Source organism: Populus trichocarpa, chromosome 8 (assembly GCF_000002775.5).
Source record: "Populus trichocarpa isolate Nisqually-1 chromosome 8, P.trichocarpa_v4.1, whole genome shotgun sequence".
NCBI lineage: Eukaryota > Viridiplantae > Streptophyta > Magnoliopsida > Malpighiales > Salicaceae > Populus > Populus trichocarpa.
In genome coordinates this window covers 4,141,435-4,155,138 of record NC_037292.2, presented here as the reverse complement: position 1 = coordinate 4,155,138, position 13,704 = coordinate 4,141,435, and the positions used below count along the sequence as shown (strand labels likewise).

The following is a 13,704-nucleotide window of genomic DNA, read 5'->3' as shown; positions in this document are numbered from 1 at the left end:
ATATCATATTTAACAACTGTGATATTGATATCACAGTTAAAAAGTATAATAAAATTTTAATTAAGATCTAAGTTCATATCCGCAACATCAATTATATTGTTTCTTTCATTTTCTTTGATGCAGTATCTTTGCTTTCTTCTACAAATCCCCGACTTTATCTTTGTCCCTTGCACCGTCTCTTTCTGTTTCGTTTCCTGTACAAATCCTCAACTCAATTTATCCTTGCCTTCTCTCTCACCTCCGACCCATCCCTTGTTATTCTGATTCCGGGTCACTTTTTTGGACGACAATGATTATCACAACAATGACACCGATGATGACGACGATGATGATGGGTACTATTCTTGTGTAGGTGAGGAGAGGAGGTGTTAGAAGACAGTGATGGAATGGAGATAAGAGGGAGATTAAACTTTGAAGCAGGTGAGAATGTCAGAATATGAAGGGTAGATCGGGCCTACAAAAGGCAAACTATGAGAATGCAAAAGGAAAGCAAAGACCGAGTTCTGATCACATTGCATCTCTAGTCGATGCCGCTTCATCGTCAAGAAGCATTCCACGCTCATCCTTGTAAATACGCCCAGCTTCTTCTTCCATACTTTGCAAAGACTTTTCAACCTAACAATACAGAGAAATTAAGTAAATGGAACCATTAAAAAGAGATCATGTGTCAGATTTATGCTTTGCACGCTCTGGTTAGAAACCCTAATAGCAGGGTTAGACAGAAATTCACAGTCGGAACAAACTAGTACTAAACACACATTGATGCAAGAAGGCTCAAAATTCCACAAGAAAAATATGAACATACTCCACCAAGCAAATTTTCTAAAATCAATTAAAATTTTGTTTGTTATCGCAAATTAAATATCACGGCTCAAAATGGCGGCTCACAATTTCTTTTTATTTTGTATACTAATCGCCTAATTTATCCTTTGTTCTGGTGGTGATGAATCATTATTTGCTTGGCACGTGTTTGGACCAAATATGCAGTGTACTTTACAAATACAAAATCCATACGATCGACATCTACCTACCTTACAAGTATACATTGAAAAGTGTTATTTAGTAATTTGAATAAAGATTGCTGAATGAAATCTTTATAAATGCATGGTTTAGATGTAAAATTACTGATTTAACATATGAATTATAAGAGATTTAGTCCCAAAAGAGACACGACGTCCATGGAAGATCGTGTGTAATGGATACACGTTTGATGAATAAAAAAGAAAATATTCCGACGAATTATGCGGTGCCTCGCGAATTTAATGCCCAATTGGGTTGTATTTACTCCTCTTATTGGCATCCAAATGTAAACATCAATGTGAAGGCTTGTACACATTAATGTGAACGCTGCGGTTAATACCCTAATTAATTATGCATTAAGTGAGATTAAATGTTCCCGGGGCAGATGTGGGTTCTTATCGGTGGTGGTCCGTGAACCACTCTCTCCTCAGTCCTCATACATTGGTGTTTATTTACTTTGATTTTAGATGTTTTAGCATTGGTTGACAATATGGCTCCCTAAGGTTTTAGATTTTAGATGTTTCAGCAGTGGCTGAAAATATGCGGTGCTGAAGCTGTATTTTTATTCAGCATCTGTTTTATAAATATGATTGTAACCGGAAAACAACATTAATTCATCGGGATAAATTACATAATTAGCATAATAAATGTAGAATTTTGACGGTAAATCATCGTTTAAAAAGATTCGGTAAAATAATACACTTTGATATTGTCATATTTTTAAAAAGAGATATAAATTAAAATTTAAACCCAAATAAAAAAAATATAAAATTATAATTAATATCACAGTTATATTTATCAAACTATATTATTTTATCAAAAAAAAAATTATGTCACCTCGCCTTCTTCTTTTTTTTTATGTGCTAGTTACACTATTTATCCAATTCGTTGGACAAAGGTACATAAAGAAAACTATCAATCACCATCATTAACTTTTTATAGTAGCTCTAACTTGTAATTTAATAGCATATTCTCACAGGAGAAAGGAAAAACAAAAAAAAGACAAGCAGATGTTCTTGAAATTCGTTGTCAATGAATCGTTTTGTGGTAAGAGGACATACAGATTGGGAGTACTCAATCCAAGGTGAAAAAATTCTGCCCTTATTTATGTACAGCCTCCCAACAACACCATTTGTTTTTTTCCCCCATATGTATTTAAACAACATTTAGCTGCTTGATTAGACCAAACAACTTCATGGTACCGGAAAACAGTCACGGGAGACGACTACAGGCCAAAGGGATGCATTAACAGTTCATGGGCTGGCAAGAATGAGCTGCAAACATATCACATGTGCCTAATGATGCATACAAGTACTCTTGCATTTCACGTCCATGCAGTGATTTATAGCTTGTGTAAAACCACCCATCGATATTGTGGTGACAAGGCCCTTCTCTAATTAAATTTGCAATTGTGAATTTTGGAATTAATTTTGAGATCCGATAGGGTTTAACAGCAGCTCACCCTGATTCTATCTATTGAAAACACGAGCGAGGAGTAATTGATTTGATTTGATTTTGTTACAAACCATAACATCTCGCCTTGTCATCCCCGCTCTCTCGCACACGTAGGCAAAAACACCACCTTGGAGTTCCCTTTTCTACCTTTCAACCACCACTCGAATCTTCTGGGCGTGATCCAATCCAATATATCCCTGCTGTTGACCGTAATCCAAGCACAACTTCTGTTATATTCATGCATTTGCTGACGTTTTACCTGGATAGGAGGAAAGAAAGGCTGAAAAAAGTGAAGAAACAGAGCAAGTCAGACACGTTCTGGTCCCTGCAGTCTTGTTTCAATGGTAAATTTTGTCCAGAACAAAACTTTAGACCAATCCAGCTTCTTGTTGGAAAAACATGAGAGAGCCAAATGGCTGATTCTTCAAGTAGTTTGGCCGATGCTAAAAAGCTCTTTTTCTTGGATGCACCGAATAGAGAAAGATCTGCATCACATCAATTAAATCATTCAGGAAATTGGGTTGCAACAGCACATGAAATCGACCTAATATGTACAAATAACTTTAAACAATCCATCTTATCAAGTTCCAACAATACCAGAATCATGTCTCGCTTCATAAATCAAATATGTATTGACAGAATTACCGGTTGTGTCCATGCTCACATCCATGTTCCAAATTCATGTCAAAATCAATCGCATGTTTTTTTGCCCAAATCAGGTGATGCTCGCCGCTTTTGTATGTGAGGCAGAAAGACTACTACTAACAAGGAAAACAAACCCCCCAGTACATTCACCAGACAGCCATTTGTTGTAAAAAAAAAATGGTAACCAGTAAACGCCTATCAGAGTTCAAGCAATGTAACTTGATGACGACTTTGACAATGATTAGATTCATGGTTCTCTGTCTCGTTGCTCTTCAACTTCATCCATCCAATCAGAGAGCCACATGAGACCTTTGTAACCAAAATATGCTGCTGCCACCAGAGTCACCACAAGGGTGACCATTAGAAAAAGCCACCTCATAGTGGCAGCATCTTCTGCTTCAAAACAAGCCATCATGACAAAAAAGCAGTTAAAAAACTTGGTCTTTGCTTCAGAAGAGTAACATACCCGCATTTGTGAGGTCTTCTTTGCTCTTGCAGTCGTTCACGCCGATTTTGGTGCTTAGGTACATGATTTTTAGTAGCTGGAACCTTTTCCTTCATTAAATATCATAAAATGCTATAAGATTTCAGGTCAGGAGCCCCCATGCACCGAAAAAGAGCATTGTGCTTGTGCATCAGAAAAGTGGATTCATTTATGTAATTAATATATATCCATGGTGGTGGTTTTATTAAGCGTTCCATAATGGAAAGGCGAAGCCATGTCTTTAATGGCCACACATTTTAGAACGTAAAAGGCACCAACTAGTTTATGACGAGGAGCATTTTCCAAGATAACCTTGTAGTAGAAACTGGAGGGAGAATTAGTTCCACATCTGAGCATTACCTAATGTATCATTTAATGAAATAACTTTCCTTATTGTAATGGAAATATCTCCAGTTGGCTGTTTCATCACATAACCTATAGTGAAGTAACCATAAGTTAAACCACTAGAGTAAGCGTACTTCAATAACAGTGTCTTTTAATTGCCACACATTTTAGAAAGTAAAAATGCACCAACTAGTTTACGAAGAGGAGCATTTTCCAAGATAACCCCTTGGTAGAAACGGAAGCGAGAACTAGTTCCACATCTGAGTCCTGATAACATAAACAATCAGGCTACTATTGCTTTAGTTGACCAAGCTGCCAACCAAGCTAAAGCTTATTCTGATAGCAATTAAATCAATAGACACTTCAAATTTTTTATAGAGAAAGCTATTGATATTACTATCTGGAACCATAAGCTCAAGCATAAAGAGTTCTGGAGCATGAATTCTACAGTTCAAGTTGGAATAAATAGTACCTCCAAATCTTTGGATTTACACAAATGCAATTCCTGATCCACGACCTGTGCTTTACTCTTGCAAGCATAATTCCAAGGAAGAAGTTCAGGTCCAAAATGGTTTTCAGATATATCTTTGGGATCAGAGCCTGCTTTGCAGTATACTGCTTAAACCCTCTTGACATGGCATCTCCTTTTTCAAGGCTTGGCATTGATAATGAATAGAGACGTTGTTAAGAGTTGGTATGACAAATCAAGTTAATAACTGGAAGCTGAAATAACATTAACGTTTTGTACATTAACAAAATGTTCCTTTTCACTAATCGTTTTATGATGAGGTGAGAAATTAGTACCTTTGGTGCACTTGTCAGGTGATGGGCATTGACCTGGACAACATGTCTCGTGACATAAATGTGGACAATCATGCAGTTCCCTGCACATCATATCAATTCTGAAGTTTCTCACAGCAATTCAAGGTGGCAAATCATTAAGAGGTTATGCCATTATGAGTCCCCGAATATCACCAAAATTATTCTAAAAATTTCAAAACTTCAAAAGTTTCAGATTTCAGCCTGTAGCACATAATGGCTGCTCTAGAAATCAATTCTCCAAAAATTTCCATGCAGAACCATTGTCAAAATTTAGAGCAGTTCCAGGTGGATGATTTAGCAGCTTTTCTTTTCTTTTTTATCAATGCAGAACCATTGTCAAAATTTAAACCATTATTTCAAAATTCAGTTATCATTTTTCAATCTTTAAATCCAAGTTGAAGCCAAATCCTTTCATCTTTTTACTCACTCTTCAATATTTCTCCTTTATTTTTTCCTTTTCTTCTCTCTCCACACCTTTTTCTTTTCTTCTCATGTCTCTCTTCAAGTTCCTAACTCTGGGTTCTTCTCTGTTTCACTCATCTAGCTTGGTCTGCTATTTTAGTCCGAGTGAAGTTTGGACTTTGTGTTTGTGTGTTTTTCTTTACTGTGAGTTATAGCTAGCGGTGTTGCTTGCTTCTCCTTATTACGTTTTCAAGTTGTGTTCAATGTTGACTGAAATTTTTAACTTTATTTGGTGACCTCTGGCTTTTCCCTGTTATTTTTTCATCAATTTTATTAGCTATTATGGTTGGGACAGCTTTGTCTATTTTTAGTCTTTTGTTTTCTTAGTCTGAACTCTTTCATTGTATATATATATATGGAAACAGAAAATAGCGTGGATCATTTCTCTAACAAATATGCAAGATCCAAATACCATATAATAGAATGCGATGCAAAAAAAATAATAAAATTGCAATTGCATCTCTGATAATGTTTCCTAAGCTAAAGCATGAATTACCTTATCTATAGACAGTAAGAAGCTATTTCAAAATAATTCTGAAGAATGACTAGTCCTGTGCATCAATTCCCCATTCATCACAATTTATACGCTTCAGATGCACACGCTTTTAATTATGACGGTGTCTTTAAGTCAACAAATATAATAATAAGCCAGAGGCATTTGTGTACAATTAGGCCAACAAAGCAAAACTTCTCATGTTACAGCACTGTTGGCACAATCCAAATCATCAAACCATTTGGAAACATTTCTCTTTTCTTGTCAACATTTTTGTTGGTTCCTCTACCTATTAGAGCTAAAGAGTCTTAAAATCATGAGAGATAGATTTGGTGGACTCCATTCATTGACTTTCTGATTTTGAACCTTGAGTCAACATTTAATAGTTATTTATTTAAACGAGTAATTAACTATGGCTTTCAATAAAATTAATGGCTACTCTAGAAATCATTGAAATAATGGCTGCATGAAATTAAAAAGATATCCAGAATAAGCAAAACGCTCACCTCAAAGTGAGTATCTCCACATGCACATGAAATTGTAAACATGACAGTACAAGGAGCACAGGCACCTCTACATACAAGTACAAACCAACCATCAAGACATTGCCTCAATATAAAAATATCCATAATGCATAAGATCTAATTAGATAACTAAGAACAACACCCCATTATGAAGTATATTGTCAGACTGATCCAAAGTTTCAGAAACTCAATCAAAGACATTTCGAACAAATGAGTATGTGCGTGAAGCATTCTAAAATGCAGTGGCATTGTATAACTACTTTGGCTCTCATCTCTTTTTTATATATATACCTATTTAACTCATGGTCATTCTTGTGAATAGAAGAAATGCAAGTGAGGCAGGATGAGCACAAGCATACCGCTAGCATGGGTCAGGACACTTATGATTCTCACACTGAAGCCTCTTGCCACAAATCTGGAATTTCAAACATGTATTGAATTTCAGGATAAAATGATAGATATGAGGCGTAATAAGCAACCAAGCACTATGAAATGCACCTCTCCACATGGTGGACAGTCCCCATCACAGCACCTACATTTACAAGCATGCCGTCCATAATTTCTCAATCTTTGACTCTTCCTCTCACACGCCAAATCTTGATAGCAAGGAACCCAATCTAAATTCAGTTAAATCTTCCCAATTTTGAACTCACACGGTGAATAAATATGAAAAAACAAAAGTCAAAATTTTGATTCACTACAAATGAACATACTAATGTTTATTGCATTATAACCAATCATCTTCATTGCAACAACGAATACAATCTAATAGCAACAGTTCATAAAACACTGAATTGGATCAGAAAGCAGGAAAAAATAAAGTTTTTACCTCTATCTTCATCTTCCCACACTGACACAACTTGATGACAACAATTCGACAAGTCTCAATGCAATGCCTTCCATGACATCTCTCATGGAACCTATGCAAACCCCAACTCGGCATTTTATCACAAGTACCACCACAAAGCGGCACAACAACATCACAAGCCAATCCTTCATAAACTCTCATCCCCAAAACGGCAACCTCTCTGACACATGTTTTCTGCAGGCTAACAATTTTCCACACGGATTCTCACATCTAAATTCTCTCTCACAACACTCCCCTCTCCTCGACTTCCCTTCCACATAAACATTTATAAACCCCGCGGCCATTACACAGTAGGCAAGTTCCATCATGGCAGATTTGCTTACAATTATGAATCCCACAATCCAATGATTTATTACAGACATTGTTACAGGAAAACAATTTGTAACTGCAGCTTAACATCCATCGTTTTGCCACAAAAACATGTCGTTTTGACAAGTTTCGGGCAAGATGGGAAGGAACGGGATGGCATAGCAACAAACAGAAATAACCACAGTTATTCTTCAACGGTCGGTAACAGATTTCGCAGCAAGAGTGAGTTAAAATCCGGGGATTATCATGTGGTGGATTTTCCACTTTGCCACAGAAACAGAGGTAACTTCTTGGAATTTGAGATATGGAATATTCAGAGCGGCATTTAGGGCAGATGCAGGTGGATGATTCGGCGGCTTTATCGGGGGAGGCAGGGAGGCGCGTGGAGGCTCGAAGAGCGGAGAGATCGGAGGATTGGCGGGTCCAGGATTCGATACCAGATAAGGTCGAAAACGGCGCAGCATAGAGAAGTGGAAGACCAGGTTGGATCGGATGGTTTGATGCTTCGAGAGAAATGAGACATGATAGGATTTGAAAATTGAGTTTGTGAGATCTGCAGAGTGGTGGTGACGGATTCGGAGAACAGCTGTCGGTGTTGATGGTGGCTGTGGGCAGAGGACATTTCAGAATTTGGGGAGCTGGACTCTGGAGCAGTGGAACTGGAGTGGGGTTTGGTTCGGCTGGCATTGAAGAACGAACAAGGGGCGGGGTAATGAAGTCACGTGTTATCCACGTGAGCATTTGGAAAAATGGAGTGATGTGCTCAGGGCTGGTGGTGGATTGTTTGCTTGCCCACTAGCAGCAGCAATTAGAATTGAGATCCACGAGACAGGGATAGTTATCATAACCACCACCTAGTTAATTTTTCCGAATTGACGAACGCCTGAATATTTCTGATTTTTGCTTCCCTTATCACACAACATATCAAAGAGAAAAGATTATATCATTTTCTTATTGCTTTGAGTCAACTGCAAAATACCTTCTCATCAGAGATTAATAACATATGATAATCTTCCATCATTTTCTTTACAATATTATCGTGTAACACAACGAACTGCAAGACAAAAGCACCGGGCAGAATGTTGTTATGTTCACACGGCAATAAAAAATCACATAATCACACCAGCTCACAACAACAACAAAGAAATCAAAATGGACTTCACAGATTTGTACATCTCTCTTTCGTAGTTTTCTACTTAGCGTGGAACTTCTACTGGTATCAAACAAATTCAAGGCGCACAAGGAGCTTTACACATTTGTATCTCTCTCCCTTGCGGTCATGGAGTGGAACTGCTCGAATCCCTTCTCTTAGCTCCCATACAGGAAGGCATGTTTGACCTCCAAAGTCATCCTTCTCTGACATGTCATATTCATGAACTTCAATCCGAAGCAGAGCTAGTTCTGGAACAGTTAATGGAAACTCAAACTCCTCATTCCAAAAAGGTATCCAACTGTCCTCCAGAGTCTTCGTTTTCTTCATTACAGTATCTGCAGGGACCCCGGCAATCCCAACCTGCACAAAATAAAGTTAAACTGCACTTGATCATCCATTATTTTTCATGATCTAGGCAGTAGCCACTGATTCAGATACCTATTGGGAACAAAGGGGAAGGAGGGCCCAAAAAGAAGAACTAAGCAATACAGAATCAAAAGTAAACTGCAAAAATCTAGCGAACAAATAACAGCGAGGATAAAAACTGTTACGGTAAAGTCTTGCATTACTACAGATCTCAACAATGCCTTAGCCATGACAAGAACATGAGAATTTTGATGGAAAGCCGAACTAGGATTAGACTATAGTTGTGTAGCAGGAAAATTGTGCAGTGGCTTGAACGTAATCACTTAAGAAGAGGAGACAACGAGGCCATAAGATTGTATCTACTTACCCTCGCATAGAAATCTGGTGGGGAATATGCATCAAAATGTGTGTGCTGGAAATCATAAAACCATCCTTCACCCATGTATATTTTCACCTATTCAGCAACAAGAAAATTGCAATTATTCATCTACGCAAAATTAACTGCACAAGAAAACATTACATGGACATTTTAAATGGATCCTGAAAAAAGTCCATTCCAGCCAAAGGCATTGACAATAAAGCACTCACCTTCAAAGTTTTTTGCATAGGTAACTTAGCTTTGGTATCAAATACCTCGCCATGTGGACCAGACTTCAGTAGAAAACTTGGTTTCTTCACAAAGCCACACCCACCATTGGCTCTGAACATTCCTTGCATCAACCAGAGTGATCTTCCATATCCCTTCAATGAAAGACCTACTTTTAGTATTTGGCTGAGACACGTACTTGTATAAATTTAAAAGAACAATGATAAATGTAATGCATTGCTCAGCCAGTATCATATAAGATAACAAAATTAAAAAAAGACTTCATCATGATTTTCTCTTCTATCGATCTAGTACTTTTTCAACACAAGTTTGAATAAAATTATTCAGTTAAGCAATCCATTTACAAACAAAAGGCCAAAACTCTTAAAAAACTAGAATGATTAACACCAAATCCTCCCACCCTTACTTTCTACCCTCAAAGTTTATGCTTGTGAACTCAATCATTAGATTTTGAAACACAAACCTGCATGTTAAAAGCAACCATTTGAGCACCATGCATCCATCCAATTAGTGGGTTGTAGTTGGATGAGTTCACACGAGTACCCTTTGGATACACCCTGAGTATATTCCGCTGGGTAAACCTGTACAGCAAGCCATTTATCAGACATACTGGAACTTGGTTTTCTAATGATCCAAGTACGAAGGGTATAATAATGGCATAGGATATGGTTATGAAGCACATAAGCTAATTACTAGTATATTAATGGAATGATAATGCCAGAAAAGGAGTCAAAATTTAGAAGCCAGGATTGGATAAACACCACCACATAGAATATTAAAAGCCAATGTTTCAAGTCATTCAAATCCTTCCAACTCCACCAATAAATACATTCTCAACCATGAGCATTGAACTATTAAATGCACAATCGAACAAATAGTACCTGTGACAGTAAGGTTTCAAGCAGCAAATAAAGGCACATGTACTACTGCAGATGAGTTCTTTCAACATGCTTTAGGGCTTGTTTATACCTGACAATTTCTTTTCCATGGGTTTCCGCAGCCTTTTCAAGCTGTTGCTCACTTAAGCTAAGACGCCTCACTTTATCAGGATCTACTTTCAGACATTCATCTAATCCACCTTTAGGCTTCCCAGCATGAATAGCAATCAAACGTTTGTATTCTGGTGCTATATCATGCTGCAACTTGTGATCTCCTTCATCAAGATCTTCCTCTGCATCATCATCATCTTTGTCCGATTCATTCTGCTCCAAGAAGGTTAGTCTGGAAAGAAATTAGAAAAACCTGGCAAACTAAATACTAGTAAGTGTCTTCAAATACCTTGTCATCAGCAAGAATATGGCCATTAAGAATTGGGATTTCTTTCCCCCAAGCTTCTTCATCGGAAGCAGCATTCCCCTTCTGGTAATGACTCTCTTTATCCTTAATTTCCTTAGCCTCAAGGTATTCCTTTGGTGGTTTTGTTGATATGATAATCCGTCTCTTCAGAGAATCAGGGGAAGGGAATTCCTTCAAGCGTTCTGAGCCAGGAGTAAACAGGATGTCTCCAAATGTTTGAGTGACCATCTAGAAACCATTTGAAAGAATATTAAATCATTAGCCCGTAAGTCCTTCCCATCCCTACAGAATAGCAAAGACTCACCTGAGCCACTTTAGCCTGAAGATCTGGAGTAAGGTGGTCTTCTAGAGTTATAACAACAGGGAATTCAGATGCAGTAAAAGCGTGCTCATTAATTGACCTCAAACATTTGATAAGTTGCACCGGAGTTGTCAAAGTCCTAAACAAAGTACAAAGTACCACAGGTTAAAAACCAGGGAAGGATGGTTCAAAAGTATTTTGAAGTTAACAGAAATGATTTCTCATAACTCACGATTGAAAGGTCACTCAAGGCAAAGTATTAAAGGATATAAGTTGTGCAAATTTTATTTTTTTTACAGATTAGCACATATGGATCCCCTATTAAAAAAGAGGAAGCCACTAAGCTTCTTTATGATTCAAATCACCGAAGCAAGAACAAAATCAAAACTTAATGAAAAAAAAAGATCACCGTAGTACAATTATTGGTTCCTGCTTCGTTTCCTTTCGCAGTAACAATTGCACATCCTATAGTTATTTAGAGATACCATTATTAGCACAATAACAGCATACCTCCCATGAAGTACCTCCACATCATCATTGTCAGAATTTGGCCATATATCCAATTCAATTACCCTCACACCTTTTTTCAGAGCATTTATGATGGGAACATCGCTGCATTCACTACTAAGCTGATTCCCAGTTAGATATGAATTGTGGCCAGTATATATGAAATAGTGTGAAAGGGGTGCTGTCATATCATGATGCACCTGAAACCAAAGAATAAAATATATAAGCAAAAACAAAAAAGAAAAATGCAGATATCCGTACGAAATTGAAACAGAACAGTAATTCCAAAAAAAATCAATTAGAAAAATAAACCATGACAAAGAGACAATAGTTGAAAGCTTTCATTTTTACATTCCTGGTAGAAAATGAAAGGCATTCCACTTTTAAAGAAACGTAAATAACAAAAGTTAATTAGCGACATGGACAAGTTCAAGCATCCCATGAGACTCTCTACATCTAATCATACGTTTCAAAGATAATTAGCAATACACAATCCAATAGCATTAATTGACAAGTTATTATAATCATGAAATACTTAAATCAATGCAGCTTATTAGTAACCATTCAGTCAAAAGTCATAAGCTTGAGTTTTTCACTTTCTTTACAGACATGGAACACAAAAACCCGCCCACTTCCTATTTTAGCTACCAAAGCAATATATATATATTGAAACCAAAAAAAAATCCATCTAACTATGTGTATGATAAGTACCAAATTTAACCAGAAAGAAAGACCCGATTAGCATAAGTCATTGAAGAATCAAAATTTAGCCACAACAAAGAAGGGTAAAAAAGAGAGAGGAAAATTACCCCAAGTTTAAGATCAAGAGGAGGGTTAGTATCGCCAAAAAGATACTTAAAGAAGGCCTCAAGATGGAGTCCTTTACGGTGAAAAAGAGACAAATGTTTGAGACTTTCAACAATAGATTGTGCTTCCTCGAAAGTGGCCTTTTCTTGTTTTTGAACCTCGATCAAGAACCTGTGGATATGATCAGCGGTCATGATGCCATTCTCCGAGTACAAATCAAACAAGGCCTTGATCTCATCCGGTACCTCGGCCACTGCTAGCTTGAACCTCCTGCGAAAGCAGAAGCAAACTCTGTATGTCTGTTTGGACATTGGAGAATTTTAGAGAGAGATGCAGAAAGATGGCTGTTGTTTTTATTTGAGTCTTTGAGGATTACAAGATTGTTGTCATTTTGCATGTAAGAAGAGAGAGTGCTGTATTTTTGAGGATGGTGTGTGTCGGCAATAAAAGATGATGGTTTCCAGAGAAATTTGGGTGACAATTGCGTGCGGCCAGATTGACCTTTAGTTTCTCTTGGACGGTTGGCATGGGCGTAGTGGCAGTGACAGGAATCCAATACTCTACACACTGATCCATTTGCTAAATTATACGCATGGCTGGTGACAGGCTGACAGGTAGCTTTGACCATACGCTAAATCAAACAGTGATAATGCTTGCGTAGTGAGGGAAAGAATAAAGCTAATTTACTGCTCGCGATAAATTAATGGAGTGCTAGGGAAGGAAATGAACAATTTGGTGAAGAGGTGTTTGAAATTTCAGATGTTGTTCTTTTTCCCCCCCTCTATTCGATATCAGTCTTTATGTGCTGACTAACACTAACAAATTCTTTATCCATTGAGTTTATGGTAAATTATTTGCACTTGAAACTCGTAAATTTGAGAGGATAAGCTTCTTTTATTATTCACACTTGATCGTTTGTGGCTATTACTGTAATTTTGTTTCTTGTTTCTTACATTAAACAACTAGAAGTACGAGGTTAAAGTGACACGCATGCCATGAAATCAGGAACTGTTAACACGTTAAATAAGTTGATGACTTCAATATCCTTCTTTTCAGTTACCAATTAGAGGATAATTCTTAACTTAAGAAGAAAAAAAATTAGTTACCTGGACCAAAAGAAAACGGAATATCTTTCTGCTAAAAAAAGATACTCCTTTGAAGCAGTATGGGACCACAGCATCAAGGTTTTCTCTCACAAGTTATCTGATGAAACACACAGATCGAAAAAAGCAATCAGCTG

General features: G+C 37.3%; 3 protein-coding genes across 8 annotated transcripts; all 3 read right to left on the bottom strand.

The window, feature by feature from the left end:
- Positions 1–2,005: 2,005 nt before the first annotated feature.
- Positions 2,006–7,229, bottom strand: LOC7494495 (NF-X1-type zinc finger protein NFXL2). Of its 6 annotated transcripts, XR_008059822.1 has the most exons (9): positions 7,080–7,229; positions 6,749–6,846; positions 6,610–6,665; positions 6,233–6,299; positions 4,754–4,833; positions 4,422–4,629; positions 3,587–3,675; positions 3,073–3,513; positions 2,812–2,960 (listed from the first exon to the last, which is right to left on the bottom strand). XR_008059822.1 is itself a non-coding variant. In XM_024606641.2 (8 exons), the coding sequence occupies exons 2-8, from the start codon at positions 6,805–6,807 to the stop codon at positions 2,731–2,733; spliced, it is 789 nt and encodes a 262-aa protein (XP_024462409.1). In that variant the 5' UTR covers positions 6,808–6,846; positions 7,080–7,229; the 3' UTR covers positions 2,006–2,730. The 6 variants fall into 6 exon arrangements, 5 of the variants coding, with proteins under 5 accessions (XP_024462409.1, XP_024462411.1, XP_024462410.1 ...); XM_024606641.2 differs by lacking the exon at positions 3,073–3,513 and having other exon boundaries at positions 2,006–2,960; XM_024606643.2 differs by lacking the exon at positions 3,073–3,513 and having other exon boundaries at positions 2,006–2,960; positions 3,587–3,669.
- A 111-nt stretch (positions 7,230–7,340) lies between these two features.
- Positions 7,341–8,312, bottom strand: LOC112328385 (NF-X1-type zinc finger protein NFXL2). The gene has a single exon (XM_024606640.2). It carries the CDS (start codon positions 8,166–8,168, stop codon positions 7,341–7,343), a length of 828 nt encoding a protein of 275 aa, XP_024462408.1. The 5' UTR covers positions 8,169–8,312.
- A 41-nt stretch (positions 8,313–8,353) lies between these two features.
- On the bottom strand, positions 8,354–13,021 carry LOC7494494 (phosphoinositide phospholipase C 2). Its single transcript, XM_002311187.4, has 9 exons — positions 12,467–13,021; positions 11,661–11,857; positions 11,154–11,289; positions 10,832–11,077; positions 10,523–10,755; positions 10,017–10,134; positions 9,535–9,687; positions 9,314–9,400; positions 8,354–8,940 (listed from the first exon to the last, which is right to left on the bottom strand). The coding sequence occupies exons 1-9, from the start codon at positions 12,773–12,775 to the stop codon at positions 8,647–8,649; spliced, it is 1,773 nt and encodes a 590-aa protein (XP_002311223.1). The 5' UTR covers positions 12,776–13,021; the 3' UTR covers positions 8,354–8,646.
- Positions 13,022–13,704: the final 683 nt, after the last annotated feature.

What these genes read in the sequence shown, in the direction of transcription:
- LOC7494495 (XM_024606641.2), bottom strand. Translation starts at nt 6,807, where the DNA reads ATGGACGGCATGCTTGTAAATGTAGGTGCTGTGATGGGGACTGTCCAC. An exon ending in ACTGTCCACCATGTGGAGAG is followed by an intron (nt 6,666 to 6,748) that starts GTGCATTTCATA and finishes TTGAAATTCCAG; the next exon opens with ATTTGTGGCAAGAGGCTTCA. An exon ending in ACCTGACAAGTGCACCAAAG is followed by an intron (nt 4,630 to 4,753) that starts GTACTAATTTCT and finishes ACTCTTAACAAC; the next exon opens with GTCTCTATTCATTATCAATG.
- LOC112328385 (XM_024606640.2), bottom strand. Translation starts at nt 8,168, where the DNA reads ATGCTCACGTGGATAACACGTGACTTCATTACCCCGCCCCTTGTTCGT.
- LOC7494494 (XM_002311187.4), bottom strand. Translation starts at nt 12,775, where the DNA reads ATGTCCAAACAGACATACAGAGTTTGCTTCTGCTTTCGCAGGAGGTTC. An exon ending in GTGGAGGTACTTCATGGGAG is followed by an intron (nt 11,290 to 11,660) that starts GTATGCTGTTAT and finishes TACTTTGTTTAG; the next exon opens with GACTTTGACAACTCCGGTGC. An exon ending in CATGGAAAAGAAATTGTCAG is followed by an intron (nt 10,135 to 10,522) that starts GTATAAACAAGC and finishes CTTGCTGTACAG; the next exon opens with GTTTACCCAGCGGAATATAC.